The sequence below is a fragment of the Amphibalanus amphitrite genome, unplaced genomic scaffold (genome assembly GCF_019059575.1).
Source record: "Amphibalanus amphitrite isolate SeventyFive unplaced genomic scaffold, NRLGWU_Aamphi_draft 000353F_arrow, whole genome shotgun sequence".
Classification (NCBI taxonomy): Eukaryota; Metazoa; Arthropoda; class Thecostraca; order Balanomorpha; family Balanidae; genus Amphibalanus; species Amphibalanus amphitrite.
The window spans coordinates 535,531-563,147 of record NW_024881847.1 but is presented as its reverse complement, the minus strand read 5'-3'; the positions used below and the strand labels follow the sequence as shown (position 1 = coordinate 563,147).

General features: G+C 49.7%; 4 protein-coding genes across 7 annotated transcripts; 2 read left to right on the top strand and 2 right to left on the bottom strand.

The window, feature by feature from the left end:
* Positions 1–685: 685 nt before the first annotated feature.
* LOC122389314 (transcriptional repressor protein YY1-like) lies at positions 686–8,270 on the top strand. The gene is made up of 5 exons (XM_043381200.1): positions 686–1,267; positions 5,899–6,110; positions 6,527–6,685; positions 7,178–7,347; positions 7,664–8,270. The coding sequence occupies exons 1-5, from the start codon at positions 805–807 to the stop codon at positions 7,761–7,763; spliced, it is 1,104 nt and encodes a 367-aa protein (XP_043237135.1). The 5' UTR covers positions 686–804; the 3' UTR covers positions 7,764–8,270.
* A 224-nt stretch (positions 8,271–8,494) lies between these two features.
* LOC122389313 (zinc transporter ZIP9-like) lies at positions 8,495–14,839 on the bottom strand. 4 transcript variants are annotated; one of them, XM_043381195.1, is made up of 7 exons: positions 14,823–14,839; positions 13,215–13,328; positions 12,839–12,947; positions 11,992–12,156; positions 11,204–11,364; positions 10,398–10,532; positions 8,495–10,126 (listed from the first exon to the last, which is right to left on the bottom strand). In XM_043381195.1, exons 2-7 carry the CDS (start codon positions 13,308–13,310, stop codon positions 9,920–9,922), a joined length of 873 nt encoding a protein of 290 aa, XP_043237130.1. In that variant the 5' UTR covers positions 13,311–13,328; positions 14,823–14,839; the 3' UTR covers positions 8,495–9,919. The 4 variants fall into 4 exon arrangements, with proteins under 4 accessions (XP_043237130.1, XP_043237132.1, XP_043237131.1 ...); XM_043381197.1 differs by lacking the exon at positions 14,823–14,839 and adding an exon at positions 14,195–14,258; XM_043381196.1 differs by lacking the exon at positions 14,823–14,839 and adding an exon at positions 14,035–14,086.
* LOC122389312 lies at positions 14,627–17,552 on the bottom strand. The gene is made up of 2 exons (XM_043381194.1): positions 17,444–17,552; positions 14,627–16,903 (listed from the first exon to the last, which is right to left on the bottom strand). Exon 2 carries the CDS (start codon positions 16,779–16,781, stop codon positions 15,219–15,221), a length of 1,563 nt encoding a protein of 520 aa, XP_043237129.1. The 5' UTR covers positions 16,782–16,903; positions 17,444–17,552; the 3' UTR covers positions 14,627–15,218.
* An 8,978-nt stretch (positions 17,553–26,530) lies between these two features.
* On the top strand, positions 26,531–27,582 carry LOC122389311 (peptide methionine sulfoxide reductase MsrB-like). The gene has a single exon (XM_043381193.1). The coding sequence runs from the start codon at positions 26,531–26,533 to the stop codon at positions 27,152–27,154; it is 624 nt and encodes a 207-aa protein (XP_043237128.1). The 3' UTR covers positions 27,155–27,582.
* The last annotated feature ends 35 nt before the right edge of the window (positions 27,583–27,617 follow it).

The following is a 27,617-nucleotide window of genomic DNA, read 5'->3' as shown; positions in this document are numbered from 1 at the left end:
AAAATTAACATGATACTCGTGATCAGCACCCCGAAAAAAACCCTTAGCAGCCACACTTGACGACGTTCTAACAGGTCCCGATTTTCATCCCCACATTTGGGTCCTGGTCGGTGCGGGTGGCCTGACGAATTTATGGCATGGCTCGATGGTACCGGTGGTACCGTAACTAACCTAACCTAACGGTGGTACCTAACCTGATAAAACACAAATTGTGAGGTGATCCATAGGCGGCGGAACGGGGAGGGCACCGGGGCACCGTCCGTGCCCCTATTTGATTTGGGAGTTTTAACATTAGCCCTATGGGCGTTGTATGGAAAGAATGGGACCAAAAGTCGGCAGTGCCCCCCCCCCCCTTAATTGAAGGTGTTCCGCCACTACTGAGGTGTTCCTACGTGCCCAAAGGATAAACGTATCTGGCTGTGGTGAATTTCAGTCCGTTCAGATCGGTCCAGTGTCCACGCATTTTGATTTTTTTCGCAAAAGCTTATCTTACCGATCTTACCTACTCACAAACAGCCGAACGACTTCCAACAGGCTTTTACTCGTGCTTCTACTGACATCTATAGGAAATCATCACCGAATTCTGATGCAGGCCTGCCACTGCTGTAAAATTAGCCACTACTACAGCTTCAACTACTGCCGCTAGATGTCGTATGCTTCTCCTCCGGCGCCAATGTTCTGCGATTCCCCAATCACAAGGCGCCGGCGAGTGAGCGCGCTGCGGTGTGGGAGCGGTGGTGTGTGTTCTGGGCTGTGGTGCTGAATGGAGTGTTGTGCGCGATAGTTGCATGATATAATTGTTATATGCATTTTGTTCCAATAGTCATGGCGTCGTCGGACGTGCTTGGTGGCATGGAGATCAAGCCTGAACTAAAGGAAGTGGAGATCGAGTCGATTCCGGTTGAAATGCCAGTGGATTCCGTTGAGAGCATTCAACTAATTGCTCGTCCCTCCCTGCACGAGCCAGGTGGTGAAGATATTTTTCTTCAGACACATGAAGAAATTGTAGGTGATGGCGCTGAGGACCTTAATTACGACATACAGGTTCCCACTGAGGCTGAATTGGACCTGGACTACGGCACAACCAATTTTTCAAAGAGAAGTGTTAGTGCTCGCCGCCGGCAAACAACCCTCAAGGCTACCCGATGCAAAAATGATTATGCGTATGCTGAAGGCTCTTCCAAAAAATGGGAGCAAAAACAAGTTCAGATCAAGACATTAGAAGGAGAGTTCAGCGTAACAATGTGGTCTTCAGGCGCTGATGATGGTACGTTTCCGACGTTCTCTTTGTTCTCATGCTGTTGGCGATGTCATTAACCATCATGTTATATTGTTCTCTGGTCGCATTGGCCATTCAAGTAGTAAAAAGTGCATGGGCGGCGCCACCGGGGGGGACGGGGGGGACAGGTCCCCCGCTATCGAAAGTTTGGGGGGTACAGTACCCCCCTATCGGCGAGGCCCGTTCAATAGTTGATAATAATGCATTGTAGAGTTATCCGTCGCATTTAATGGATCGTTGGTTAATCAAGGCAGGTTCTGAATAAAGATTGCTGTTGGGATGTACCTATCGCAGGGGGTCCTGGCCATCTGCAAAAGGTGTGGAGCTGTGATGCCTGTAGTAATAAGGTGATCGGCAGGGCCTCGGGGATCGTGCCCCCCCCCCCTTTTTGCGGCGCCAGGCAGGGTTATTACCTCCCCATCTCACTGCCACACCCCATTGCCGACAAAACCAAGTTTACTGAAATTCCATAGATTTCCGTTACTATATGGATATTTTCCATTCCTAATTAGTCAAATTCAAGCATGGCAGTTCTACCACAGGAACCATTTGAAATCTATTGCCATTTAACCCCAGCACTTGTGGGGAGAAGTGTTCGGATAGATCACAGGCAGGACCAAAAAAGCACGCAGTAGCCCAAGACCTTATAATTGGGTAGCATCGGCTCCCTCTCGTCAAGGGGCTCGATAGCACTCGTTTTTTTTCTTCTGCAAAACTAAGTTCGGTCGGCGGCCGAACGGCTGGGGGTCTAATCGAGCCCCACCTCCCCTTCTTACGTCAGCGGCTGTGAAAATGCCATTACCAGCTGTTGAAACATGGCAGTTGCTTTTTCATGAGTGCACGAAGGGTTTTAGGTACGTGATACGTAAAAGGTTCTACATGAAAATTGAGATAGGTACACCAGCTTATCAAATTGTGTTCACTGTGGTGCGCTCGGTTTTACCTTGACTTGTCTTTGAATTCTGGGGTGAAACAGACCAGTCAAGAAACCTGTTCCATAAGGAGAGCCACTAATGCTAAAGAGATGAGGGATGAGGTTTCCAGAGACCTTCATTACCTCCCAAAGGGGGTGCCCACTGCCCCGCCATTTGCCAATCCCTGCTGTAGTTGTTACGATTGGAGGGAGGGGGAATATGAGAACGACTGCAGGTCGTGCCAGCTCGATCATGACGAACACAATGGTGCCGACATCACAGCTCTACTGCCATTTTTGACGAAGTTAAAAAAAAAGTCAACAAGGACCGGAATCCTACCCTGGGGCATTTCACCTGCAGAGGTCGCCGGACCTGAGACCCTTTCACTCATTTTTTTTTTTCAGCGGTGCATGCGCTCGTTTTTCCTGCGAAGCTCTCGGTTATAAGTAACATCCATCAGAAAGTGTGATCAAATAACGGCTGGTGACCTTCCATGACCTAGCATGACCTTTTGAGTGACCACGCACCGATGACATGACCACTAACGGCTAGCCAGAAGCTGCACCCTGCCCGTTGCATATGGAACAGGTGGTGATGTCATGATTCTGAAATTATATTGCAGTTTTGGCGCACTTGTCAGAGCAGAAGACATTCCCACTTTTCCTCCATGACTATAGACGTATGATGGTGAAGCCATGAAGCTGACCAGACGTAAGATCGAAAATTTGAAAGTACGAAACGTAAGAATAGTTGGCACTGCTACTCATACCTAAGCAATTCGCAGCTTGTAGGAAACCAGCTTTGAGTTGGCAAGACTGCAAATTTTGATTTAGAGGCAAGGATGCTTGAAAAGGTGATCGATCTTAGGTGTCCTAGGATAAGTTTGGAAACGGGATGCACCATTCGATGTGTTTTGGGCTTTGCGGGCTTTGCCAAGTTTCGCGGCGTTACGTGCCTCGTTTTTTTTTTTGCATACACGATCAGTAGGTATCTACTTTTGGGATTTTCGGTCATGGCAAGCCCCCGTCCCCGTCCCCCCCTATCGAAAACCCGTGGCGCCGCCCCTGGGTCCTGGCCATCTGCAAAAGGTGTGGAGCTGTGATGCCTGTAGTAATAAGGTGATCGGCAGGGCCTCGGGGATCGTGCCCCCCCCCCCTTTTTGCGGCGCCAGGCAGGGTTATTACCTCCCCATCTCACTGCCACACCCCATTGCCGACAAAACCAAGTTTACTGAAATTCCATAGATTTCCGTTACTATATGGATATTTTCCATTCCTAATTAGTCAAATTCAAGCATGGCAGTTCTACCACAGGAACCATTTGAAATCTATTGCCATTTAACCCCAGCACTTGTGGGGAGAAGTGTTCGGATAGATCACAGGCAGGACCAAAAAAGCACGCAGTAGCCCAAGACCTTATAATTGGGTAGCATCGGCTCCCTCTCGTCAAGGGGCTCGATAGCACTCGTTTTTTTTCTTCTGCAAAACTAAGTTCGGTCGGCGGCCGAACGGCTGGGGGTCTAATCGAGCCCCACCTCCCCTTCTTACGTCAGCGGCTGTGAAAATGCCATTACCAGCTGTTGAAACATGGCAGTTGCTTTTTCATGAGTGCACGAAGGGTTTTAGGTACGTGATACGTAAAAGGTTCTACATGAAAATTGAGATAGGTACACCAGCTTATCAAATTGTGTTCACTGTGGTGCGCTCGGTTTTACCTTGACTTGTCTTTGAATTCTGGGGTGAAACAGACCAGTCAAGAAACCTGTTCCATAAGGAGAGCCACTAATGCTAAAGAGATGAGGGATGAGGTTTCCAGAGACCTTCATTACCTCCCAAAGGGGGTGCCCACTGCCCCGCCATTTGCCAATCCCTGCTGTAGTTGTTACGATTGGAGGGAGGGGGAATATGAGAACGACTGCAGGTCGTGCCAGCTCGATCATGACGAACACAATGGTGCCGACATCACAGCTCTACTGCCATTTTTGACGAAGTTAAAAAAAAAGTCAACAAGGACCGGAATCCTACCCTGGGGCATTTCACCTGCAGAGGTCGCCGGACCTGAGACCCTTTCACTCATTTTTTTTTTTCAGCGGTGCATGCGCTCGTTTTTCCTGCGAAGCTCTCGGTTATAAGTAACATCCATCAGAAAGTGTGATCAAATAACGGCTGGTGACCTTCCATGACCTAGCATGACCTTTTGAGTGACCACGCACCGATGACATGACCACTAACGGCTAGCCAGAAGCTGCACCCTGCCCGTTGCATATGGAACAGGTGGTGATGTCATGATTCTGAAATTATATTGCAGTTTTGGCGCACTTGTCAGAGCAGAAGACATTCCCACTTTTCCTCCATGACTATAGACGTATGATGGTGAAGCCATGAAGCTGACCAGACGTAAGATCGAAAATTTGAAAGTACGAAACGTAAGAATAGTTGGCACTGCTACTCATACCTAAGCAATTCGCAGCTTGTAGGAAACCAGCTTTGAGTTGGCAAGACTGCAAATTTTGATTTAGAGGCAAGGATGCTTGAAAAGGTGATCGATCTTAGGTGTCCTAGGATAAGTTTGGAAACGGGATGCACCATTCGATGTGTTTTGGGCTTTGCGGGCTTTGCCAAGTTTCGCGGCGTTACGTGCCTCGTTTTTTTTTTTGCATACACGATCAGTAGGTATCTACTTTTGGGATTTTCGGTCATGGCAAGCCCCCGTCCCCGTCCCCCCCTATCGAAAACCCGTGGCGCCGCCCCTGAAAAAGTGAGTTATTTCGAAGTTCTCTGGTTTGTTTATATTTTGGTCGGCCATTCATCGGTCACCATGGGCGCAGCCATATTTTAAGGCAATATGGCGTCTAGCCATCATGGCGGCCACCATGTACAGCTCGTCCGCCATGATGGCTTCGTGAACTGCTGCCGAATAAAAATGATTCCTTATTCATTTAGGGCTCAGCGTGATATTCCCATATTTTTTCTAGTAGCTCTGCTGCGTTATTTGAACGTTCTGTCCAGCATATTGTGTCATCGCACGCCGATTTCCTGAAATATTTGCGTGCTTACTAGAGGTGGTCAAGCTCGGTAACATGTAAGTACGGGTACTTACCAGAACACCAGTGTCCCGATTGGTGTAAATGGATAAAAATATCTTTGGTTGTTTCAAAACCATCAGTTATTTTTCATCATTTGTTGAAATCATTTATACTTAAATTTTAAGACTTCGATAGACTTGTGACGATAGATTAAAGTTGTTATCACCAAGCCAGTACTGTCTTCTGCACTCCACTTATGCGCATGCGCATTGAGGTATTGACCTTGGCGCGAAGGCGCTGCCATCTATCGCCAATGTGTAAAGTAGTAGTTGGTTGTTGTGTGCGGAGTGCCAGATGTCGCTCACTGATGTCAAGTCCTTTTGTTAAACTTTTACGGTCTTGATCATGCATAAGCCAATGAATGTAAGGTTTCGGATTGAACTACACACCTTTTATTTTCAATGATGGGGTATCAAAGCATGACACGACTCTGATACAACTCATGCCTGGATGAGGGCTTACCAGTGGCAGCCTTCAACAGGCAACACAATAGGCTGTGAGCTCAATTGAATCAGATAGTTTTGCTATTGTTATTCAGTTTTAGAGGCATCTATGTCCTACTCTTTGGATGATTAAATGATAGGACATCCTGACCTCTGACTATTTTTGTGTTTCTGCAGATGAGTGCTCCCGGGATCCTCTGTCGGTGGATGATGCCAGCACACCAGAGCCTGACCCAGACTACACTGAGTACATGATGGGCAAGAAGATCCCCGCTGAGGGCATCCCTGGCCTGGACCTCTCCGACCCCAAGCAGCTGGCAGAGTTTGCCCGCATCAAGCCCAAAAAGCAGACCGATGATGCCCCACGCACCATCGCCTGTCCTCACAAGGTGGGCTCAGACTGCTGGCAGCTCTTCGGAGTTTTTTATGACAGATGATTAGCTCGCCCATACTTGTTTCAGTTTCTTGTATTCTAATTTTTCATTTTTTAGAGTAATGGACAAACCAATCAATCCCTTTATTGCCCTAATCAATTTCCACAAAACGGCGTAGAAAACAAGGTACGCCGCAGCTGCAGGACAAATCCGATAAATGCTGCTTGTGATTGTAGCTAGTTGTCAATTGTGTCGGTTTGTGAAATGGTTTGTCCGTCCAAGTGACTTGTGTGTTTCTCTCCATGCTAGAGACCGTTTTCCGACCTCGGACCTCGGCTTGGCTATTTTTCAATGTAAAAACTGTAGGTATAGTGTCCGTTTATGCAATAGTTAGGAGTGTTCCAATACTGATCGGCTGATGCCTGTCCCAGGGGTGCTCCAAGATGTTCCGCGACAACTCTGCCATGCGGAAGCACCTGCATACGCACGGGCCGCGCGTGCACGTGTGCGCCGAGTGCGGCAAGGCGTTCGTGGAGAGCTCCAAGCTGAAGCGGCACCAGCTGGTGCATACCGGCGAGAAGCCGTTCCAGGTGCGTCCCAACGGCCGCCGATGTTCGCTGTCCTCTGCGGGGACTACTTTCCCGTCTGCTCCCTCCCCACTTAAGTGGCTACTTTTCCTCCGACCGTCGCCGGCCTACGCAGTGATTGCTCACCCTTTGCCGGCCCGCTCATGGCTCCTGACTCTCCCCTCAGTTGTCCGTTTGTCTTTTCCAAAGATCGATTTAAAAGTGATCGGCGCCTGTCTTATTACTTGCTTCATGGTTGCCTTGTTTAATATCGAGTTCTTTTCTCTAGCGCTGGTAATCGCCACGCACTTTGTATGTGGATCGCTCTTAAATGTAAATACAATACAATACAATACAATACAGGTGCTAATGCCTTTGACTGTCCAAGCTCGCGACTGTTTGTTTGCTCCGTTGTTTGGATTTGACTTAGTCATCACTTTAATCCTACGTCTACACTGCTTGCCTTTCTCCCAAAGTGTTGTGATATGACGCGCGATTTTTCCATCTCTACCGCAGTGTACGTTCGAAGGGTGCGGGAAGCGGTTCTCGCTGGACTTCAACCTTCGAACCCACGTGCGGATCCACACGGGCGACCGGCCTTACGTCTGTCCATTCGACGGCTGCAGCAAAAAGTTCGCCCAGTCGACCAACCTCAAGTCGCATATACTCACTCACGCCAAAGCCAAGTAAGTAATCACCGAAAGTATTCGCACACGGGATGCCGACGAGAACTACGAACTGTGTTTACTCCTGAATAGCTACTTATGAGTCAGGGGGCGATAGTGACGGCATTGTCCAGTCACTTGGTTGGGCTTACGGTTTACGGCGTGTCGGCTCAGCAAGGTGTTTCGTTGATGTATATTTATTAGCCGTAAACATATTATGCTTAATCGTATCCATAGATTTTGTGATCATATAATAACGATAAGTCGCCGTGCGGCCGTTAAGAAAATACAAGTACCGTTGATTTTCCTTGGTAACGTTTATCTCGTTTCGTTTCAGCGGCCGGAACAACCAGAACCGACAGACCATGGATACAATGGCCCATATGTCGGACATGGATGACTCGGCACACTACGTGCCGGTGGTGTACAGCGAGTGAACGAGCCTCTGCCGACAGGGGCGCGTGTGGGCCGACGGCCGCCCCGCCCGTACAATGACAATAGTACGCCGCCCGCTCGGCGCTGGGACCGAAATGGACGCGAAAGCCGAGCGCTGTGGACTTGGCTGGCCGGGTGAGGCTCTTTTAGGCAGCCCCCGGCGTGCACGTGGTCGTTTTTGTATGACTGTTGCTTTTCGTCTCGCGTCGCGGCCCACTAGCTCGCTCGCTGAGTGCGCGGTGATTTTCCAAGCCGCAGAGTGAACTTCGGAGCGCCGGGAGAGTAGTGACGCGTGAGTGTGACGGTCGTCGTTCTACGCATCGTCACGGACCAGCCAGCTGCGGCAAACGGTGACGTCGGCCACGGACAGTGATAGCCGCCGTCGACATTGACGGCGCGCGAGGTACAAACGCGGCGCGCTGGGACCGGGCTCCAGTGATACATGGCCTGAGGGCGCCCTCCTTATCCCCCGCTCGCCCTACAGTGTACAATACAGTGACTGCGTAACAGCGTAGGACAGAGCCGGATGTGCATCGGAGACGTGCTACAGCTTAGGGTTTGATCTGGTAGCTAGCTGAGAAGGTCGGGCAGAACATGTTAAAAGTCTGCTAAAGAGCGGAAGAGATGGTCGAGGGGGACATGGCGTGGATGGTTGCAACTTATAAGCTTGCTGGGAGGGGAGGATAGAGGCATCCATGCATCTTACACTGTCGCTCTTGTCTCAAATCATCGATCCGATCAGTAACAATGTATTTTTTTGTGACCAGCACCCACAGAGCTTCCACATGACGTACGATAAAATGGGCGGCGCTGTTTCCACTTTCAACACCCACGTTCAGTATAAAATTGCAGCGCTCCGACGGTCCCTGTCGCAAGACCGCCCCACCAATAGACAGTCGTGCTCATTATAACGGCTTCCCCGCTCTCCCAATCCACACAGTTTCGGTTTTCGTCACTCATCCGATAGGTAGCGATTTCCTGGCTTCTCACCCCCACACCCTTCGGAAGCCAGACAATACATTCAAACACCGGGACCTTTTCAGAGTTAAAAACATACGATGACACGGTCATGCTTTGTGACAAGAAATTCGTGTGTACCCAAAGAACTAGCATATTTTCCCACTATGAACCATTTGGCGGACTTATGTCCACCCTAAAATAAATACTAACTCACCTATTTAATACATATTCGCCAGTCCCAGCTAACATTCACTTCCCTTTGGAATGGTCGATGTTAGTCTATCGTAATCTGCCTCGCTCAGCGGAGGCACCGCACCACACCACTTTGGCATTCACTCGCTCTTTGGGCAGCCGTACCATCCCAGTACCGCAGGTCCCACAGCCACACGGTTCAAACACAGCACGGTGAGCGGTTCACTCCAGTAGCTGCAGTTCATTCCTGTTCTGACATGGGATTCGCTTGGTAAGACTGGGTGGTTAGTTCTGAAAGGCCCGGTGATAATGTACGGCCGATGAGAGCTGAACCTTCATGGGACACGCCGCCACAGCCCCACACCGCGCAGGAACAAGTGTTTTCTGTCACCAGCGCCTTCACCCGACACACCTGCACACTGCAGCTTTGATCACTGAGATCCACCTCACCACACGCAATTCAGCTGAAACTTTCCCACGTCATCATCCCCTGACATTGTTTGTTAAAATGTCACCTACGGGCTGTCGGCCGTGTACCCCTCCCTATAGTGCAGTGAGCGTGTACCATTAGTAGGCAACAACAATAACAACGGATCAGTCCCTCTTTCCATATCACGCTTAACAGCCGGTCGGCAGGCCGGGTTGAGGTCCGTAAGGTGCAGATGACGATCCTAAGACAGATGTTCGGGAGCAGTCTTCTGGCGCCACTCTACACCCGACACAGCGCAGCCGCAGCCCCTCTAGACGGACGAGCAGATCACATCCTTCGATCTGGCAAAGGCCATCAGCAGTACCTCTAGACTGACGGAGACGAACTCCAGTCCTTCCAGGTCACCGGCTGACCGATGTGCTGCCGGCCAGGTTCCCAGCACGACACGACTCCGACAGCGCCGGCGGGGCCTCGACCGTCCGAGCACCATGCGAACCACTGCCATCTCCGTCGCGCCCAGCGGCCACCACTCCGTCCTCCGGCCGGCCCAATTCACGCTATACCCACCAGGCGGCGCTAGTGGTGGTGGTTGAGCGACAGCAGCACCGGCAGCAGGCAGCCGCCCACCAGACAGCCCATCTCGGTCAGAGAGAAGTGTTTTCGGTCACCGCGAGAGACCACCTCCGGCAGGACGTGCACAGTGGAGACGTAGAGGAAGGTACCGGCGCTGAACAGCAGACACAGACCGGTGGCACTGGTATCGGCCAGCGCCTCACCGCCGCCCTGCAGACGAAGGGGGGGGGGGGGCGTCAGTTGGAGCTCCGACAGGAGGTTGGGCGCTCATAGCAGCAAACTAGTGTGCGATGTGTCGACTAGCATTCCGCTCACAAAAAGCCATATGAAACATGTATGCAGGTGTACAAATTTCGCGTGTAGCGACATCAACCCAGCAGTCAGAAATCGATAAATCAATAATCGCCAGTCGATCGCAGTAACCACCTCTGCCCTGCCCGCCCTCACTCAACCCTCCCCGCCCCCGGTCTGTCAATCCCACCTGTCCTATTCCAAAGAAGGTAACGAGTGCCATCAGCGGCGCAGCCACAGAGAACACCAGCAGATGGCGACGCACGCGGGCGCGCTCGAGGCCCTCGTGCAGCAGAAACGTCACCAGGCCGAACGCGGCCGGCGCCTGGGGGAGGGGGCGGCGGGGGAGATGGTGGTCAGGGGGCGACACAACGGATACGTAGGGGGGGGGGGGGGGGGTAGGGACAGGTGTTGGCGAGCCAGGGGCATGCCAGCAGTGAATAAATAAACCAACGGTCACCCACTATAACTCATGCTATCGGTCGATACCAGCATTGGTAACGTACCGCTCCATTACTTTGGAATGCTCAAATCGGTTTCTTTTTTTTTTCTTCCAATAACGGGTTCAGAGCCAAAACAGAAGGAAAGGGGTATAATAATCTGACAACGCTCACGTTACGGGAAACGCGACCGCTTACAATTAATTGGTGCATTATAGATAAGATCATTGACATACGATTTCCCGGACGCATATTTTCATACCGCTCATCGGTCTGCAGCATGGTTCCGTAGTATGTAATCACTGGTCTGTGAGGGAAAGCGAGTCCCACCACGCCGCCGCCACCACCGCGGCAACAATGAGGCCACATACCACCCTTTGAATCATTGAACACGTCACAACCGTACCCACTATTAGTTGACACACTCATTACACATTCATGGACCGTTTCCTCATGACCTAATAACGTCCTGCATTGCCCTTACAGCACGAACTTTTCACCTCCCGTCTCCACCTCCCCAATTATTTACCATTCCCTGACAATCCCCATCACACACCTTATGCAGCATGATGGCGACGAACACGATCAGCTCGACGTCGGTTCGTTTGGAGGCGACGGCGGCGCCCAGAGCCACGCCGTCGGCGGCCGCGTGCACCACCAGGCCGACAGTGGCCGTCATGTTGGGCCCGGGCCGCGACGGACCGCGGCCCTCAGGGTCTGTGCACAGGGGGGGGGGGTTATATTGGGGTAGAGAAGAAGTTAATATAACTTTAAAGCTAGACCGGGGTATGGAGTGAGCTGCAGATGGGTGAATGCAGTCCGTTTTACTTCGACCATGCTTAATCCCTGTCGAATGAATGTTTTTACCGTTCAGTTGTTTTCTATTTGCATCATACTGTACGGCAGATTGTTGACAGAGGTCACAGTTTATGTCAGAATGGGTCACATTGAACGTAAGCAGGTAGGTTTTACCGTGAACGTCCCGCACCAGCTGAGGACAGTCACGCGTTAGCAGAGTGTATGGTAGACTGTAGAGCACCTGTGCGACGCTCGCACCTGAAAACACAACGCACGGCCCAGGCATCCACCATGCCTGGCTGCCAGCTTGGAATGCTAATAGATCAGTAATCTAAGCGTGGATGCAGTGCAGTGACACATGAAAAAGACATTTCTTATCTGACACACGCTCCGATGGGTCTGTCCCAGCATCTCACCTTGATATTGTACTAATAAAGTAGAAGTCTAAGGCCCACTGATGTGTTCGATTTCAAATGATGTGTCCAACTGTCCAGTATTGTCCCACATGCCCGCTATGCACAGCTATACCTACTCCTGCCCACCGACCTGTTGTCTGGTCGCCGCTGTGCCGATGTGTGCACTGGTCCACCAGCAGCATCAAGATAAACCCAGACACCAGCGCCAGGCCGACCAGAGAGTGCAGCTCCTCCGCGCCGCCGCCCTCGCCGTGGGTGTGACTGTGGCCCGACCCGGCGGTGGGCGCCGCCGCGGCTGGAACAGGTCAGACACACGGCACAGGGTCAGAGGTCAGGAATGAGACCGGGGTCGGCTGGCTGAGGGCAAACTAGCGGGAAAGACGCCTTCACTGATATTGATGATTTGTAGGGCAATCAACACGATTGAAACTGTTTGCGAACAGGGCCATTTCAACGCGAAAATATCGGGAACGTTTATAACTAAGTAAGTAGCAAACAGCATTTCCGGTGACGAGACTCCGGGTTCGAGTCATTACGGTGATCGATACGAGACTCCTGCCGAGATGGTCTGCGGTCGATTGGAGTGATTACATACAGCCAGCTGAAGACAATGAGTTCGAGGAGCGACGCCCGGCTATTTGTAGGATCGACGATCGTCAAACTTCGCTTCTAAATTCTACTGAAAATCCGGAAATTTCTGAAGTTCCGGGTGTGGCAATGTAGATGAAGGTCAAATCGAAAATCGAAATATAACCTGGTTAGCATGGTGAGTCTGGTCACTTTGAGTTCGTTTATCAGTCAGATCAATTATACATTGCTAAAGAAGTGGCAACGAGCCGGTGGAGACAAAGTGCGGAATTACCACGGCGCAGAACAGATTTTGAGCGATGTTGTGCAGGATTGTGGCAGTAATGCAGTACTGTGTGAGAACCTGGTGCAAAAGAGAATCACCCAGGCAATGCTGGATTATTGTTTACCTTTGCGGCCACCCTGGATGATGGTGTTGACTCCCTCTGGTATGATGACTGCTAGTGCTGTGCCCACCAGAAGCCCAGCTCCTACAAGGGTCACATACTGAAGCTTTGTCTGAAAAGCAAAACAATGAACATAAGTCAGGGTCACTGTCATGACTGTTTTATGTTTATTACCATGCACCATTGGGTTCCTTTTTCTCTGCTGGAATGCTATCTTTCAGGGCAAGTCACAAGGACAAAAGTTAATATGCAAAGCAACAAGAATTGCCCATTGGGATTTCTTGCCTCTTCTTCACCTTACATCATCATCAAGCTTGAGCAGCTACTAAGTAAGGGCACCAAATTACTCATTGTCATTGATGGAAATTAAATATCTCACCTCAGAGAGAGTGACAGTAAGTGGTATTAGTCCAGCCAGGTAACAGCCAACCAGCATAGCCAGACTGAACAATATAATGGTAGTTATTCCATCCATTCTGGATTCCTAATAGAGCTGAAACAAAACAGCTCCTGTCACTTGTCAGAAACAGTGTGTATAAGGGTCAAAACCAGCAGTGACAGCACAGATCAGAGTTGGAATTGAGCCGAGGCCTCTTTAAAGTCCTTGCATTTTATTCTCTGAGTCACTTAGCTCAGTGACTCCTTCCAACCTTTCACTCTCAGAACCTGATCGGGGCCTCATATATTTTCACTGCTTGCCCAGGTCGAGACGCAAAGCTTATAGTTACTCGGGTGATGAAATAGATTGATTCTATTAAGTCCTTTTCTTTTATTCAAATGATATACATATATTTAACAATAATTCTGGACTAGGCTTGTTTGGTGGGACATAAATAAGCTTCTTGTGACCATTAACTTTGCATCTGGACTAGGGTGAGTGGCGAAAGCAGCTGCAGCCCTGAGCGCCCAGGTCCCAAAGGCTATCGCTGCATGGGCCATGGGTTAAACCCACCCAGATAATAAAATGTCGGGACTGAGAAGGAGGCTGCATTCCAACTCAAACTGGCATTGATGCAAGCTACCTGCACACAATGCAGCTTGCACACAATTGCACGGCGTCTGGTGTCCCGGACTCCCGAGCCCCTTGTTATGCGACTGAATGTCCAAGCTAGACCCTCAACAATACACTCGCTCATTTCCAGATTCCCTTACTACATGCAAAACCAACAGTTAATCGAAATAATGATAATTAACCGTACTAATGCCCCGCCAGCAAGGCGAGAGGAAATTTACGAATACGTAAACAATATCAAGGTCCAGTCTAAATGAAGTAGCAACATTTCTACAAAGCTCGGTAATTCGTGACGTCATTAATGAATGTTCACCATGCACGAGGCACGAGAAAACATATATTCTTACCCTGTTCGTATATCTTCCTCTCGTCTCTCCAGTCATCGGACAGGCTAGCAAAGATCGGAAGTACAGGTGAAGCAAAAAACAGGTATATTGCAAGGCGATAAATATCGTATATTGCTACTTCGATTAGGTACTAGGTAGTGTAGGCAGGCGTAACAAAAGGTCTTCTTGTATTTAGCTGTCTAGCTATCGATATTTATATCCAAGAACATGTTGCAAATTGCACAATGTACATTCCTATAACGCATTTGGCAACAATCGCTGAGGCATCTTTCAGGGTGCCCGGCCCACTGTTTGACAGTAGAGTGCTGACAGTAGGTGCTGCAAGGGCCGACGTGCAAGACCAGAGTGCTGACTGCTGATAGGTATGTACATTTGTCCACGTGAACCGTGAATTGCAATATGTGAAGAAAGTTGCTTCTGTAACGACGTAGGTAATGGGTTAAGATTCTTACAAATGGGCAAATATGATCCTATAGCCACTGCCCACTACAAATGACAAACTCGGTCAGCTGCATGCACTCAATACAATCAATGACGAACAAATATTGCACCCCAACGTTGCATTCCAATACATCATCACCCATGAACCATCGCACTGAGAATAAATGTAGATACGGCGAAATCTTACCACAGGAAGGCGAGCTAGGATACATAAAAATGCACATGGTACACTGCACAGCCCGACAGTTCGTCAGTGATTAGACTAAATTGTAATACGATTGCTAATAACACAAACGTGAAGGAATCCATAGAAACGGAATGATTTCATTTAGAAGGGGATTTGCAACTAAGACATGATTATTCAAAACTTAATACCAACACACTACATAGTAACACAATTCATAGGTAAATTCAGAGTTTCCCTTGTTACCGCATAACGCTATGGAATATGAAGTCCTCACACGAACCAGCTTGACTTCAGACAAACGCTGCGGACTAGACTTTCTGCAGACTAGCACTCTGTATAGCGAGAGACACAATGCAGCTTCTTTTACTCTAGTACCGATGGTTCAGAAAGAACCGTTTATAGCCGATAAACACGCTTTGCGAGACCCCCATTGTCATTTTCAACAAGAATCAAAAACTCTTGAACAACCTCTACAACACTATGACCCAGAAAGTCTCCCACCTCTTGTCCAGATGACCAGCGTTGTTGACGTCCCGATGGAAGATCTATATCGGTAGTCACATCCTGTTTCCACACACCTGTGTCTGACAGATTGCTGGAAGGTTTCTCAAGTTTTTCTTCCAAAACGTCTGGTGAAGTTGGTTTTGTATTCCTGCCGATATTGGCCGACTTAGCTTCACGCAAGTCCACCACAACACCACGAAACCATGGACCTAAGTCCAGCCTGTAGTCCTCTCCACTCAGTGTCCAAAGTCCCACAAGTTTTGCCTCTTCGTCCGCCGTTCTGCACACCACCACGCGCAACGGCCGAGACGACACAACCTCCAGTTGCGGAGAGATCTGCACAGTCCCTGGTCCGTCGTTACCCTCGGCAGCGCCGCACCAGGCGTGGTGATAGAGTAACGCCGCGCTGGCGGCGTCCAGGAACGTCAGGTCGCTGGTGGCCGGCGGGCAGGGCGCCGCACACGAGTGGCAGTCGGCGTCGCAGCGGTGGCCGGCCGGCACACCGGGCACTGTTGGCAGCTCCGGTGGCGGCCGACGTAGTCCTCCCGTGGCGCCCTCCGTACTCAGCACGCAGTACCGCCACAGCTCGTCGTAGGCGCGGCCCATCAGACCGTGCTCAGCGTGGCCCAGGTCCAGCGCGTGACAGAGCTCGTGCGCGGCGGCGCCCAGCGTGGTGCTCAGGCAGGCCCAGCGCGTGCCGCGGCCGGAGGTATCGGCCCACTCTGGCGCCGCGCGGCCGTCACAGAACCGCGGCACGATCTCGGGCACCGATCGCGGCCAGCTGAAGAGACAGGCGGCCGAACACAGCGCCAGGCCGCCGCCGCCCTGCCACACGTGACCTCCGTCCAGGGCGGGGCCTGCGAGGAACCCCAGCACCTTGGTGGTCGCCAGGTCGATGCGGGTGTTGCGCAGCTCGGCGGCGACGCGGCTCCACAGCTGGCGGGGCTCGAGGCGTTGTGCCTCGGCGCGGGTCAGGCGGAGGCGTTGTGTCAGCACTGTGTCGCGCAGGGCGAACGTGCGTGCCGGTCGTCCGGGGAAGTGCTCGCGAAGTTTGTCGGCGATCAGCGCCTGCAGCAGCAGACAGCCAAGCCAGAGGCGGCGAGCGGCGCTCGCCCTGCTGCCGTCCTCACCCGGCGGCGCTGGCACCGAGCCATCCTCATTGGCACACACCAGAAGGGTGGGCTGCACACAATGTGGCCCATTTACTGGCCTGCACAGCAGTCTCACTGATCTCTGACAGTGCAGCCGACACTGGTCACAGTCCACAGACAAAGTCACTTCCTGACAGCCAGGCACAAGCACCAGCCAGCCAATGAACTGCTGGCCATAGACAGGAAATAGCAGACCACCAATGTTCACATGATGTGCCTGCTGGCAGGTCCAGTGGCGGACTGCCCCTGTTACGCGCACCAGCCTGTGGGGCACTGGCTCCGAAATGGCATCAAGTACTAACATAATTAAATTCCTGATTCACGAGAATCATATCTGACTGGGGTCTGATAAGAGCAGAGTTATGATGCTTCTTGGATGAGTGTTATAATGAATGTCGCAGTAATATAATGAATGTCGCTCTGACTCTGAGTGAAGGGATGATTTCAATTTTGATTTCTGAGTGACTTAAAGGGACCCTCCCACCTTAACATTAGTTTTGAGTTGAGATAGCCAAATTGGTGGCCATGGCCTGAAAATACCGGTTTGAGCATTCACAACATCGAAAAATGCTTTAATTCGGAGATATGGAATTTCAAACTTGCAGTTTTCGGATTCTAAGGGGCTAATGCATTGGTATGCCCCCTTAGAATTTGTGACGTCAGCGGAGATCTAACGATTTTTAAATCTTTTACTAAAACGTTTGGCAGCACGCGGTGGTATATGCTGCTTTGCGCGCAACAAATGCCGCACTTTCAAATAAAGTCGCTAGGAACAGCGGAGATCCCAAAAAGTAAACAAAAGTAAAAGTCTAATATCTTGAAAACCGGTGAATATTTTTCGATGAAATTTGGTAGATATTCATTTTTGCTCTTTCTGAACCGAGCGACATCACTTTCATGCCAATTCATTAACTTTTTTGAAGGTGGGAGGGTCCCTTTAATATAAACAATGCAAAATACACCAACATGTCAAATCTGTTGCCAGGCATAGTACATTTAAAGACATGATGTGGAGATGAATTGTGAATTAAAATGAAATCGGACTTACTCCACAAGAGTTCGTTGGGTCGGAGCTTTCGAATTGTATTACAATTCTTCGTCAGCGAGAGTCGTATCGGATGTTAAGATCGAATCGAAGGTACAGTGCGGATCGAACAAAATATGGGTCGGACAGGAGGGTCTCTGAGGCAACTAGTTGGTCTTGAAATAAACATACAAACACTGGGAAAACACGTGAATAATAACAGGATGCACACTTACTAGAAAAAGCCTGTAAAATGGGTATAAAACACACTAGTAAAATATCTAATACAAAAATATAGGCAGGTAGGTAAAAATACAGTTAATGACATGTAAAAAATTGCATAGATTAGGTGCAAACAGTACCTAAAGCAGAGATAAAGCTTTACAAAAACACGAATAGTAAACTGGACTAAGATATAAAATATCAAAATGATAAATTCTATAAATGAACTTTTTAACGGCAGAAACGGCGAATAATGGGAAGCCACCTGTCTTGCAGCAGGGCACCAGAGTTGCGGTTCACATTCGCGTCATTGGGTGACACTAGGACGGCTTCCCGCCGTCCCACGGTACGAATGTAGGCCGATTCGAGAAGGAGTCTCATCTGGTGGTGGCAGGCACGGTTCAGGATTTTGGCGTCGTCGAAGGCCGGCGTGCAGTCCCGGTGCGTGCTGAACGCTGAAGCGTTGGCTCTGGAGCGGACCGAGCCAGCCCAGCTCTCTCGGTGCTCGCGGACTCTGGTTCCAAGTTCTCGGTCCGTTTCTCCGATGTAGACGACCGGGTCACCTTCTACCCGGCAGGAGCACTTGATGCAGTAGATGACATTGCTCTCCTGCTGCTTGGGTAGACGGTGCTTGGTCCCTGCTTCTACCAACTGAAGCGAGAAGCCAACAAGATCGGCATTCAGCTCGTGTCGAAGCCGTCGCAGACCATCGGGACCCTCCTCTGTAGCCAAGCCAAGCACCGTCTACCCAAGCAGCAGGAGAGCAATGTCATCTACTGCATCAAGTGCTCCTGCCGGGTAGAAGGTGACCCGGTCGTCTACATCGGAGAAACGGACCGAGAACTTGGAACCAGAGTCCGCGAGCACCGAGAGAGCTGGGCTGGCTCGGTCCGCTCCAGAGCCAACGCTTCAGCGTTCAGCACGCACCGGGACTGCACGCCGGCCTTCGACGACGCCAAAATCCTGAACCGTGCCTGCCACCACCAGATGAGACTCCTTCTCGAATCGGCCTACATTCGTACCGTGGGACGGCGGGAAGCCGTCCTAGTGTCACCCAATGACGCGAATGTGAACCGCAACTCTGGTGCCCTGCTGCAAGACAGGTGGCTTCCCATTATTCGCCGTTTCTGCCGTTAAAAAGTTCATTTATAGAATTTATCATTTTGATATTTTATATCTTAGTCTAGTTTACTATTCGTGTTTTTGTAAAGCTTTATCTCTGCTTTAGGTACTGTTTGCACCTAATCTATGCAATTTTTTACATGTCATTAACTGTATTTTTACCTACCTGCCTATATTTTTGTATTAGATATTTTACTAGTGTGTTTTATACCCATTTTACAGGCTTTTTCTAGTAAGTGTGCATCCTGTTATTATTCACGTGTTTTCCCAGTGTTTGTATGTTTATTTCAAGACCAACTAGTTGCCTCAGAGACCCTCCTGTCCGACCCATATTTTGTTCGATCCGCACTGTACCTTCGATTCGATCTTAACATCCGATACGACTCTCGCTGACGAAGAATTGTAATACAATTCGAAAGCTCCGACCCAACGAACTCTTGTGGAGTAAGTCCGATTTCATTTTAATTCGCCAGGCATAGTGTCAGATTATCAGCAAAATTGTTCGAACAGAGCACCAAACAGCGTGAAAGATAAAATTTTTTAGACCCCTACATCCCCTGTATTGCAATTATTTCAATTTTCTAGCTGAAAGTGAGAAGCTAAAATCAAGGACAAGGAAAAGCTCTTCAATATTTTAAATACCTTTGATATGACGTCATGAGACTTTGATGTCTATGCAAATAAAATGCTTCAAAAATCATCCTTTTGAAGTCATTCTAAAAACATCATTGTTTAAAATAGGCTATTATGTTAAAAAACAAATTATAATCCCATAAAACATCAATATTGATCAAAATATTATCTAATTTTCGACGAAGTTTATTGACGTCATATAAATGTTTTATTGGCTTTTTACTATAAACAAAGCTTAAGATCAACACATAGACAAATGTGACGCATAAGTGACAATTTACTAAACAGCGTTCAGTGGGTTTTAGTGAGCAGTTCATTTTCAATTTTCAATGCACTTCAACTGCAGAAACTGTCTTTTTGTCAGGTTTGTTCGAAATTAAATTATTCAAATAATTAGGTCATGATCATTCCTTGTGGAAAGACTTTGTCCAATTTTGTTGTAAAACATATACTGGCTAGTTACAACCTAAGCTAGTGCCAGTGCTGAATAATTTTACAAATACAGTTTTGAAACCAGTTACTGTTCTGTGTCTGAATGCCTACCTATTCATTGCATCAAAACCCTTAAGGCCAGTGGCGTATCCAAGGGGGGACCCTGGGGATCCTAGGATCCCCCCTGGAGCAAAAAAAAATTTTTTTTTTACTCGAAAAAAAAATTGAAAACACTTTGAGGGCCCTTTTCACCACTTACATTTTTTTACATAATGAAAAGTATCAATTACATTTTTAGGGACCCTTTTAGGACTATCAGAGGACCCCTTTAGGCCAACGAGGGACCTTGTAGAGTAAATTAAGGGCCCTTTACAACGATCAGGACCTTCTCAGGCACATAGAGGGCCCTCTCAGACACACAGAGGGCCCTCTCAGGCTTTCAGAGGGCCCTCTCAGGCACTCAGATGGCCCTCTCAGGCACTCAGAGGGCCCTCTCAAGCACTCAGAGGGCCCTCTCAGGCCCGAGGGCCCTCTCAGACATCTCGAAGAGGTCGAAAAGAGCCCTCTGAGCTCACAGAGGGCCCTCTGAGATAAAAAAGGGCCCTCGGAGGCAACAGAGGGCCCTACAATGCAAGGCCCCCTCAGACACTCAGAGGGCCCTCTCAAGCACTCAGAGCCCAGAGGGCCCTCTCAGGCACTCAGAGGGCCCTCTCAAGCACTCAGAGGGCCCTCTCAGACATCTCGAATAGGTCGAAAAGAGCCCTCTGAGGTCAAAGAGGGTCCTCTGAGATAAAAAGGGCCCTCGGAGGCAACAGAGGGTCCTCCAATGCAACAATAGAGCCCCCTGTGGTCACCAAAGGGCCCTCTGAGGCGAATAGGGGGTCCTTTTAGGCAAACAGAGGGCCCTTTGAGGCAAACAGAGGGCCCTCTGAAGGGGCGAATAAAGGGACCCTCTGAGACGAACGGGGGACAGAGCCCAGAGGGCCCTCTCAGGCACTCAGAGGGCCCTCTCAGGCACTCAGAGGGCCCTCGCAGACCCCGAGGGCCCTCTCAGACATCTCGAATAGGTCGAAAAGAGCCCTCTGAGGTCAAAGAGGGCCCTCTGAGATAAAAAAAGGCCCTCGGAGGCCACAGAGGGCCCTCCGATGCAACAATAGGGCCCCCTGAGGTCACCAGAGGGCCCTCTGAGGCGAACAGAGGGTCCCCTGAGGCGAATAGGGGGTTCTTTCAGGAAAACAGAGGGCCCTTTGAGGCAAACAGAGGTCAGTGGGCCCCCTCAGACACCTCAAAGATGTCAAAAAAGCCCTCTGAGGTCAAAAAGGGCACTCTGAGATAAAAACGGCCCCCTCAGGCACCTCGAACATGTCAAAAAAGCTCTCTGAGGTCAAAGAGGGCCCTCTGAGATCAAAAAGGGCCCTCGGTGGCCACAGAGGGCTCTTTCATGCAACAATAGAGCCCCTGAGGTCACCAGAGGGCCCTCTGAGGCGAACAGAGGGCCCTCTCAGCCACCTCAAAGAGGGCCCTCTGAGATCGAAGAGGGTTCTCGGAGGCCACAGAGGGACCTCTGATGCAAAAATAGGGTCTGCTGAGGTCACCAGAGGGCCCTCGGAGTCGAACAGAGGGCCCTCTAAAGCGAATAGAGGGCCCTTTTAGGCAAACAGAGGCCAGAGGGCCCCCTCAGACAGCTCGAAAGGGTCAAAAAAAGCCCTCTGAGATCAAAGAGGGCCCTCTGAGATCAAAAAGGGCCCTCGGAAGCAACAGAGAGCCCTCTAATGCAAAAACAGGACCCTTTGAGGCCACTGGAGGGCCTGCTGAGGTGATTTCAGGCCACCACATGAGCCCTACGAGGTCATCAGGCCATCTCAGATCAAAGAGGGCCCTCTCAGCCATCTCAAAGAGGGCTCTCCGAGGACTCAAAGAGGTGTAATGATGCAAATATAGGGCCCTCTGAGGGCATTGGAGGGCCCTCAGAAGTGAAATGAAGGCTATTTCAGACCACCTTGGTCCTTGAGCCGTATGACAGGCCCTCTGAGGACAAAGAGTGCCCTCGGAGGCCACTGAATGGCCCTCTTAGGCTGACTCAGGGCCTTTAAGGAGAATAGAAGGCCCCTTGGGACTATTGGAGGGCCCTTTCAGGCTAACGGAGACCTTATGACGCCAGCAAAGGTCCATCTGAGGTCGATTGAGGCCTGAGGGTCCTTTAAGACCACCAGAAGGGCCCTCTGAGGGCAGGCTATGAAATAAGCATGCTTATTTTGTAAAGGGACCCTCCCACCTTCAAAAAAGTTAATGAATTGGCATGAAAGTGATGTCGCTCGGTTCAGGAAGAGCGAAAACGAATATCTACCAAATTTCATCGAAAAATATTCACCGGTTTTCAAGATATTAGACTTTTACTATTGTTTACTTTCTGGGATCTCCGCTGTTCCTAGCGACTTTATTTGAAAGTGCGGCATTTGTTGCGCGCAAAGCAGCATATACCACCGCGTGCTACCAAACGTTTTAGTAAAAGATTCAAAAATCGTTAGACCTCCGCTGACGTCACAAATTCTAAGGGGGCATACCAATGCATTAGCCCCTTAGAATCCGAAAACTGCAAGTTTGAAATTCCATATCTCCGAATTAAAGCATTTTTCGATGTTGTGAGTACCTACCCAAACCGGTATTTTCAGGCCATGGCCACCAATTTGGCTATCTCAACTCAAAACTAATGTTAAGGTGGGAGGGTCCCTTTAAAGCTCAATGTTACAGCACAAAGCGATCTGCTAAGCCTTTAATGGGCTATCAGGAGCCCATTAACCCGCGCCCTGCTGGGGGTCCTGGATTTCCACGCCCTGCTGGGGGGGGGGGGTGTTTGAACACCCCCCCCCCCTTGTAACTCGGCTCCTGGGCCACGTAGCGATACGCGGAAGGCGGCGTTCGAAAGAGCGTAAAAAATAATGACGAAATCACTTCGGTCAATTTTTTGGTCAAGTCAAAGGTCAGGTCACCAGAGGTCATTGAAGGCAAAATTTCGCCGATTTCCAGGTCAAATGTCGAAAATTTCCAAGAAGCCAACGCATAACTCGGGAACCAATAGAGCTACAGCGCCGCGGAAAAGCGCATTCGATAGCCCTATTAACGCCCTTTCTGAATAATTTTCTCAGATTTGACCTAACGTCAATGGTTTTGCCTGCAGGGGGCAAAAACTGCAAAAATAGCCGATTTTTTCGAAAACAGTTTTTCTGCAATAACTTTTGACCCAAGCATTGTACGAGCTTACTTTTACCGGCATCGTGTTCCTCTCGTCAAGACGCATCGAATGAACTATAACTTGACCTTGAAAGGTCAACTTGAAAATTTGACCTCAGGTCAAGGTCATGACCTGACCGGAAAGGGTCATGTTGCATATCAGTCGATCCGTATCGTCGAGCTGAACACATCTAAGGCGTTTTCATCGCTCTAGCATGCCTCTATCAAAAGTTATTTGCGAAAAACTGTTAGATACCATTCGTGACCTAAGATGACCTCAGGGCATAAACAAGGGTCACGGACACCATTTTCAAGTTCAGTGTGTCTAAACCACTTGTAATTCGGTGTTTGGGAGTGTTTATAACGTCTTTCATCCAAAAGAGGCGCATTTCAATTTTCTCCCATTGACTTATAATGGGGAGGTCGCAAAATTGACCTGACCTTAGGTCATCGATATCAAAATTCTGAGATATACATTTTGTACATGCTATTGCTCTTAGCAATCGCTAAGAGTTTCAAAGCGATTGGTCACTCGGTGTAGCTATGAGAGACATTGAAAGTTTTTATGAGGTGAGGTCACTTCAAGTGACCTGGTGACCTGACCTTGAATGACCTTGGTCTGAAATTTTCACAACATGTGTAGAATTGATGTATGATAAGGTGTACCAAAAACGGCGGCGCTCCGCGCCGCCGTTTTTGAGATATTCGCGAAAAACCACAGGGGGGTTGTTCAAACACCCCCCCAGCAGGGCGCGGGTTAAAGGCATAGCAAGGCTATTTTGAATACCACATGTTTTACTGCCTTGTACTGTCAAACCGAACTAGGTCAATAATTTTTCCTCTTAACCCGCGCCCCGTTGGGCTCTGCCGAGCAACGCGCCCTGTTGGGGGGTGGGGGCATTTTGGCCCCCACCCTAAGATCTCGAGAACCACGCAACCTAGCGACAAGCGGCAAACGGTGTTGGATAGCCCTATCAGGGAACTACCTTGTGACCCAATTTTATTGACCTAGGTCAAACTGATGACGTCACAGGTCAGGTCAAAGGTCCAATTTTCATCGTTTACAGGCATTTCAAGAAATGCGTTGTAAAATCGAGTAAAATGCATTTCACTGAAAATCATCGATGGGGAAATGTTCTTCAAACACATATTTTACTATTTGAGGTCACTGATACCAGGTCAGGTCACAGAGGTCAGGTCACTGGGGGGTCACAATATGAAAGTGTCGTGTGATACATGTTTTATGGTCTATTTTACATGACAAATGCGATTATGTGGGTCAGGCAGCCTTTGGGGCCAGCTTAGGTCACGTTTTGGTCAAGGTCAGGTCAAGGTCAGGTCAAGGTCAGGTCAAGGTCAGGTCAAATTAGGTCAAATTTCAAAGTAAATATTTTTACATATAATGGGTATCGAATCGATGCAGCTCGTCACGGGGAGTTCAATGGTGGTCTTTGTTTTGCCGTACGCGGTCTAGAATCGCTAAAAATTGAGTTCAAAAATTTGACGTCATAATTTTTTAACAGTGTTTTCTCTATAACTTGGCCAAAAAACGAGATATCGATCTGAAATTTGGTATGTACATAGTAGAGCGCAGGGACTATCACATATCTTCCGTCTAAAAAAAATCAAATTTTTGATTTTTTTTGGGGGGGTCAAAAACCCAAAATTTAGAAAATCCGAGCAAGCTGTTTTGTAGCGCCGCTTTTTGTCTACTAGACCATATAAAGAACTTTGAAATTGCTTGATAACTGTAGATTTGGTAAACGTTTCAAGATTGCATGTTTTTTGCTCATTTTTGCTCGAACATGACCTCAGTTTGACCTCAATAACTCCTGACCTAAGGTGACCTAAGACTTGAAATTTGGTGTGAAGGTGTCAAATTGATGCCCGGGAAGGTACTGAAATTTTTTCAGGAAAAAACCACAGGGGGGGGGGGCAAAATGGCCCCCCCCCAACGGGGCGAGGGTTAAAAAAAGCAGCCGGAGTCGCCGCCTTTTTTTAATGCTCCGGCTCTGGCTCCGGCTCCGGGCTATATTCTTTCACGGCTCCGGCTCCGGGCAAAATATGCCGGCTCCGGCGGCTCTGCAGCTCCAGCTCCGCACCCCTGCTTCTAACTCGGCTCCTGAGCCACGACACGCCAAAGGCAGCGTTTGAAGGGACGCAAACAATAATGACGAAATTACTCTGGTCACTTTTTAGATCAGGTCAAAGGTCAGTTCACATAGGTCATCCAAGGTCAAATTTCGCCAATTTTCAGATCCAATTTCGACAATTTTCAACAAACCATCGCATGACTCGGAAATGAGGAGCTACAGTGCCGGGGAAAAGCGTAGTTAATAGCTCTTTCAACACCCGTTTCGCCGTTTCCATCCTCATGACATTCAAATCCTTCTCCTCCATGCCGCAACCCCTGATCCGGGCTGGACCTGGACGGGCAACTTTATTCCATGCGGGCGGCTCCCATTGGAGCGCACTGCAGCTCCTAATCAAGCACGCTCGTAACCGGGTGCAGTGAGCACTTGGGAGGCTAGTCGGCCTGTCCTATTGGACAGGCTCAGCCCCGGTGGGCGGTGACTCACCAAGGTGCCCGCCCAGACCAATGTCTCCCTCAATTCCTTTCCTATCATCCTTCCGGCCCTGAGCTCTGTTCGCACCCCGTTTATTTATCAGCACGCTGTGAGCATGCTGCTACTTCTTGGCTCCTCATTGGTCGAATTCAAGTGGTCTATTCGTTAGACCAATGAGAGGCCAAGAAGCGCCAGCAATAACTTCCTTATATGGGGAAAATCGACAGCACGCTGATGGACACGTCAGACCGAAAGGGCCTGGGCCCAACCCAACAAAACAATCAAAGCTCTTTTAATGCTCTTTCTGTAAACTGTGCTCAGATTTGACCTAGGCCTGTTAATTCTACACATTTTAAGTCGGAACATTTTTATGTTTCTACAGCTCTGTAGGCCTGTGGCTTTTCCTGCGAAACTTCTTTTTTGTCGAAAATGGCAGAACATGACGTCATTCTGACGTCATTTGCGGTCAACCTATCATAGCCTCTGGAAAAAAATTGGTCACAATGTGTAAAATGGATGCCCAGAGAGCTCCTGAAAGTTTGGTGGCGATATTTGCAGTCATTTAGGAGATAGCTACGGAAGAGGACAGGGGCCGTTTTGCCTCCCCCCTCCCTACGGGGCGCGGGTTAACGCCCTTTCAACTCAGGCTACAAGGGCCCTTTTGCCACTTAAGGGCCCTTTCAACCCAGTCAGGCAAGGGCCCTTTTGACTGCGGATCCCCCCTGAGAGAAATCCTAGATACGCCACTGCTTAAGGCCAAGTGGACTACAAATTTGCCTACTGTAATGAAGAAACTTATGACGATTGACTCTGTTACAGACAATGCTGAGACTACCGGGCCGGCTGGCTGTGCTCGCTGCCCTAGGCAGCTGCTCTCTGCAGCGCCTCTCCAGATCTCGGCTAGTGTCAGTGTCACGGGCAGCCCAATCAGTGTGTCAGCGCCGCTCCCTGTGGACCTCACTCGCAGCTGCGGCAGCAGATGGTGGAGACAGTTTTGCCGAACCCCCGCTGACTGAGGCCGAGTGGCGGGCTCGTCTCACGCCCCACCAGTTCGCCGTGACGCGTCTCGGGGACACGGAGCCGGCGTTCTCCGGTCGCCTGCCAGCCGCCTCCTCCGCCTCGGACCAGTATGGCTGCGTGTGCTGCGGCGCGCCGCTGTTCCGCGCCGGAGACAAGTTCGACTCCGGCTCCGGGTGGCCCTCGTTCACGGCGGCGGCCGGCAGCGGCGCTGACGGACTCCCGCGCGATACCAACGTGATGATTCGGCGCGACACCAGCTACGGTATGGTGCGCGAGGAAACGCTCTGCCGCCGCTGCGGCGCCCACTTGGGTCACCTGTTCAACGACGGGCCGCCACCCACCGGTCTCCGCTACTGCATTAACGCTGCAGCGCTCACACTGCTCGACAGAGAGGCCGAATCTGGGGGCGGCGACGACAGGCCGTGAGGATAGCGTAACCAGAGCGGTGAGTAGCCAAAGATGCACCGATAGACGGGGCTGTGATATAGGTTATCCACTTAGGCTAGGCCTGCCTGAGCTGGCGGAGAGATGTACCGATGTTCTGATCGGTACGTCTGGCGCAAAATGTCTGAGGGACTGTAGTGTATTAAAAAATCATTAATGATAAAGCATATACCTCTTCAATGCAATACGTTTTATTTGTGCGGTGTGTTCGTTGTGTACATGAAAACACTAGGTTTTGAATGAGACTAACGTTCAGGCATCGTATGATATTTAGATCGAGGATGCCCACAAATTGTCGTCAACCGAATTCTAGTAGGCGCTCCTTGGAGGTTATTGAACACATGTAACAAGAACACATATACTCGTGAACGTTACAATTGCCCACGTTTAATACACATATCATCATCAGCTGCATTTGTTTCGTATTCACACTGTCACAGAGGCA

What these genes read in the sequence shown, in the direction of transcription:
- LOC122389311 (XM_043381193.1), top strand. Translation starts at nt 26,531, where the DNA reads ATGCTGAGACTACCGGGCCGGCTGGCTGTGCTCGCTGCCCTAGGCAGC.
- LOC122389314 (XM_043381200.1), top strand. Translation starts at nt 805, where the DNA reads ATGCATTTTGTTCCAATAGTCATGGCGTCGTCGGACGTGCTTGGTGGC. An exon ending in CCATCGCCTGTCCTCACAAG is followed by an intron (nt 6,111 to 6,526) that starts GTGGGCTCAGAC and finishes TGCCTGTCCCAG; the next exon opens with GGGTGCTCCAAGATGTTCCG. An exon ending in CCGGCGAGAAGCCGTTCCAG is followed by an intron (nt 6,686 to 7,177) that starts GTGCGTCCCAAC and finishes TCTCTACCGCAG; the next exon opens with TGTACGTTCGAAGGGTGCGG.
- LOC122389313 (XM_043381195.1), bottom strand. Translation starts at nt 13,310, where the DNA reads ATGGATGGAATAACTACCATTATATTGTTCAGTCTGGCTATGCTGGTT. An exon ending in TTACTGTCACTCTCTCTGAG is followed by an intron (nt 12,948 to 13,214) that starts GTGAGATATTTA and finishes TTTGCTTTTCAG; the next exon opens with ACAAAGCTTCAGTATGTGAC. An exon ending in CCTTCTTTGGAATAGGACAG is followed by an intron (nt 10,127 to 10,397) that starts GTGGGATTGACA and finishes CTTCGTCTGCAG; the next exon opens with GGCGGCGGTGAGGCGCTGGC.
- LOC122389312 (XM_043381194.1), bottom strand. Translation starts at nt 16,781, where the DNA reads ATGTTAGTACTTGATGCCATTTCGGAGCCAGTGCCCCACAGGCTGGTG.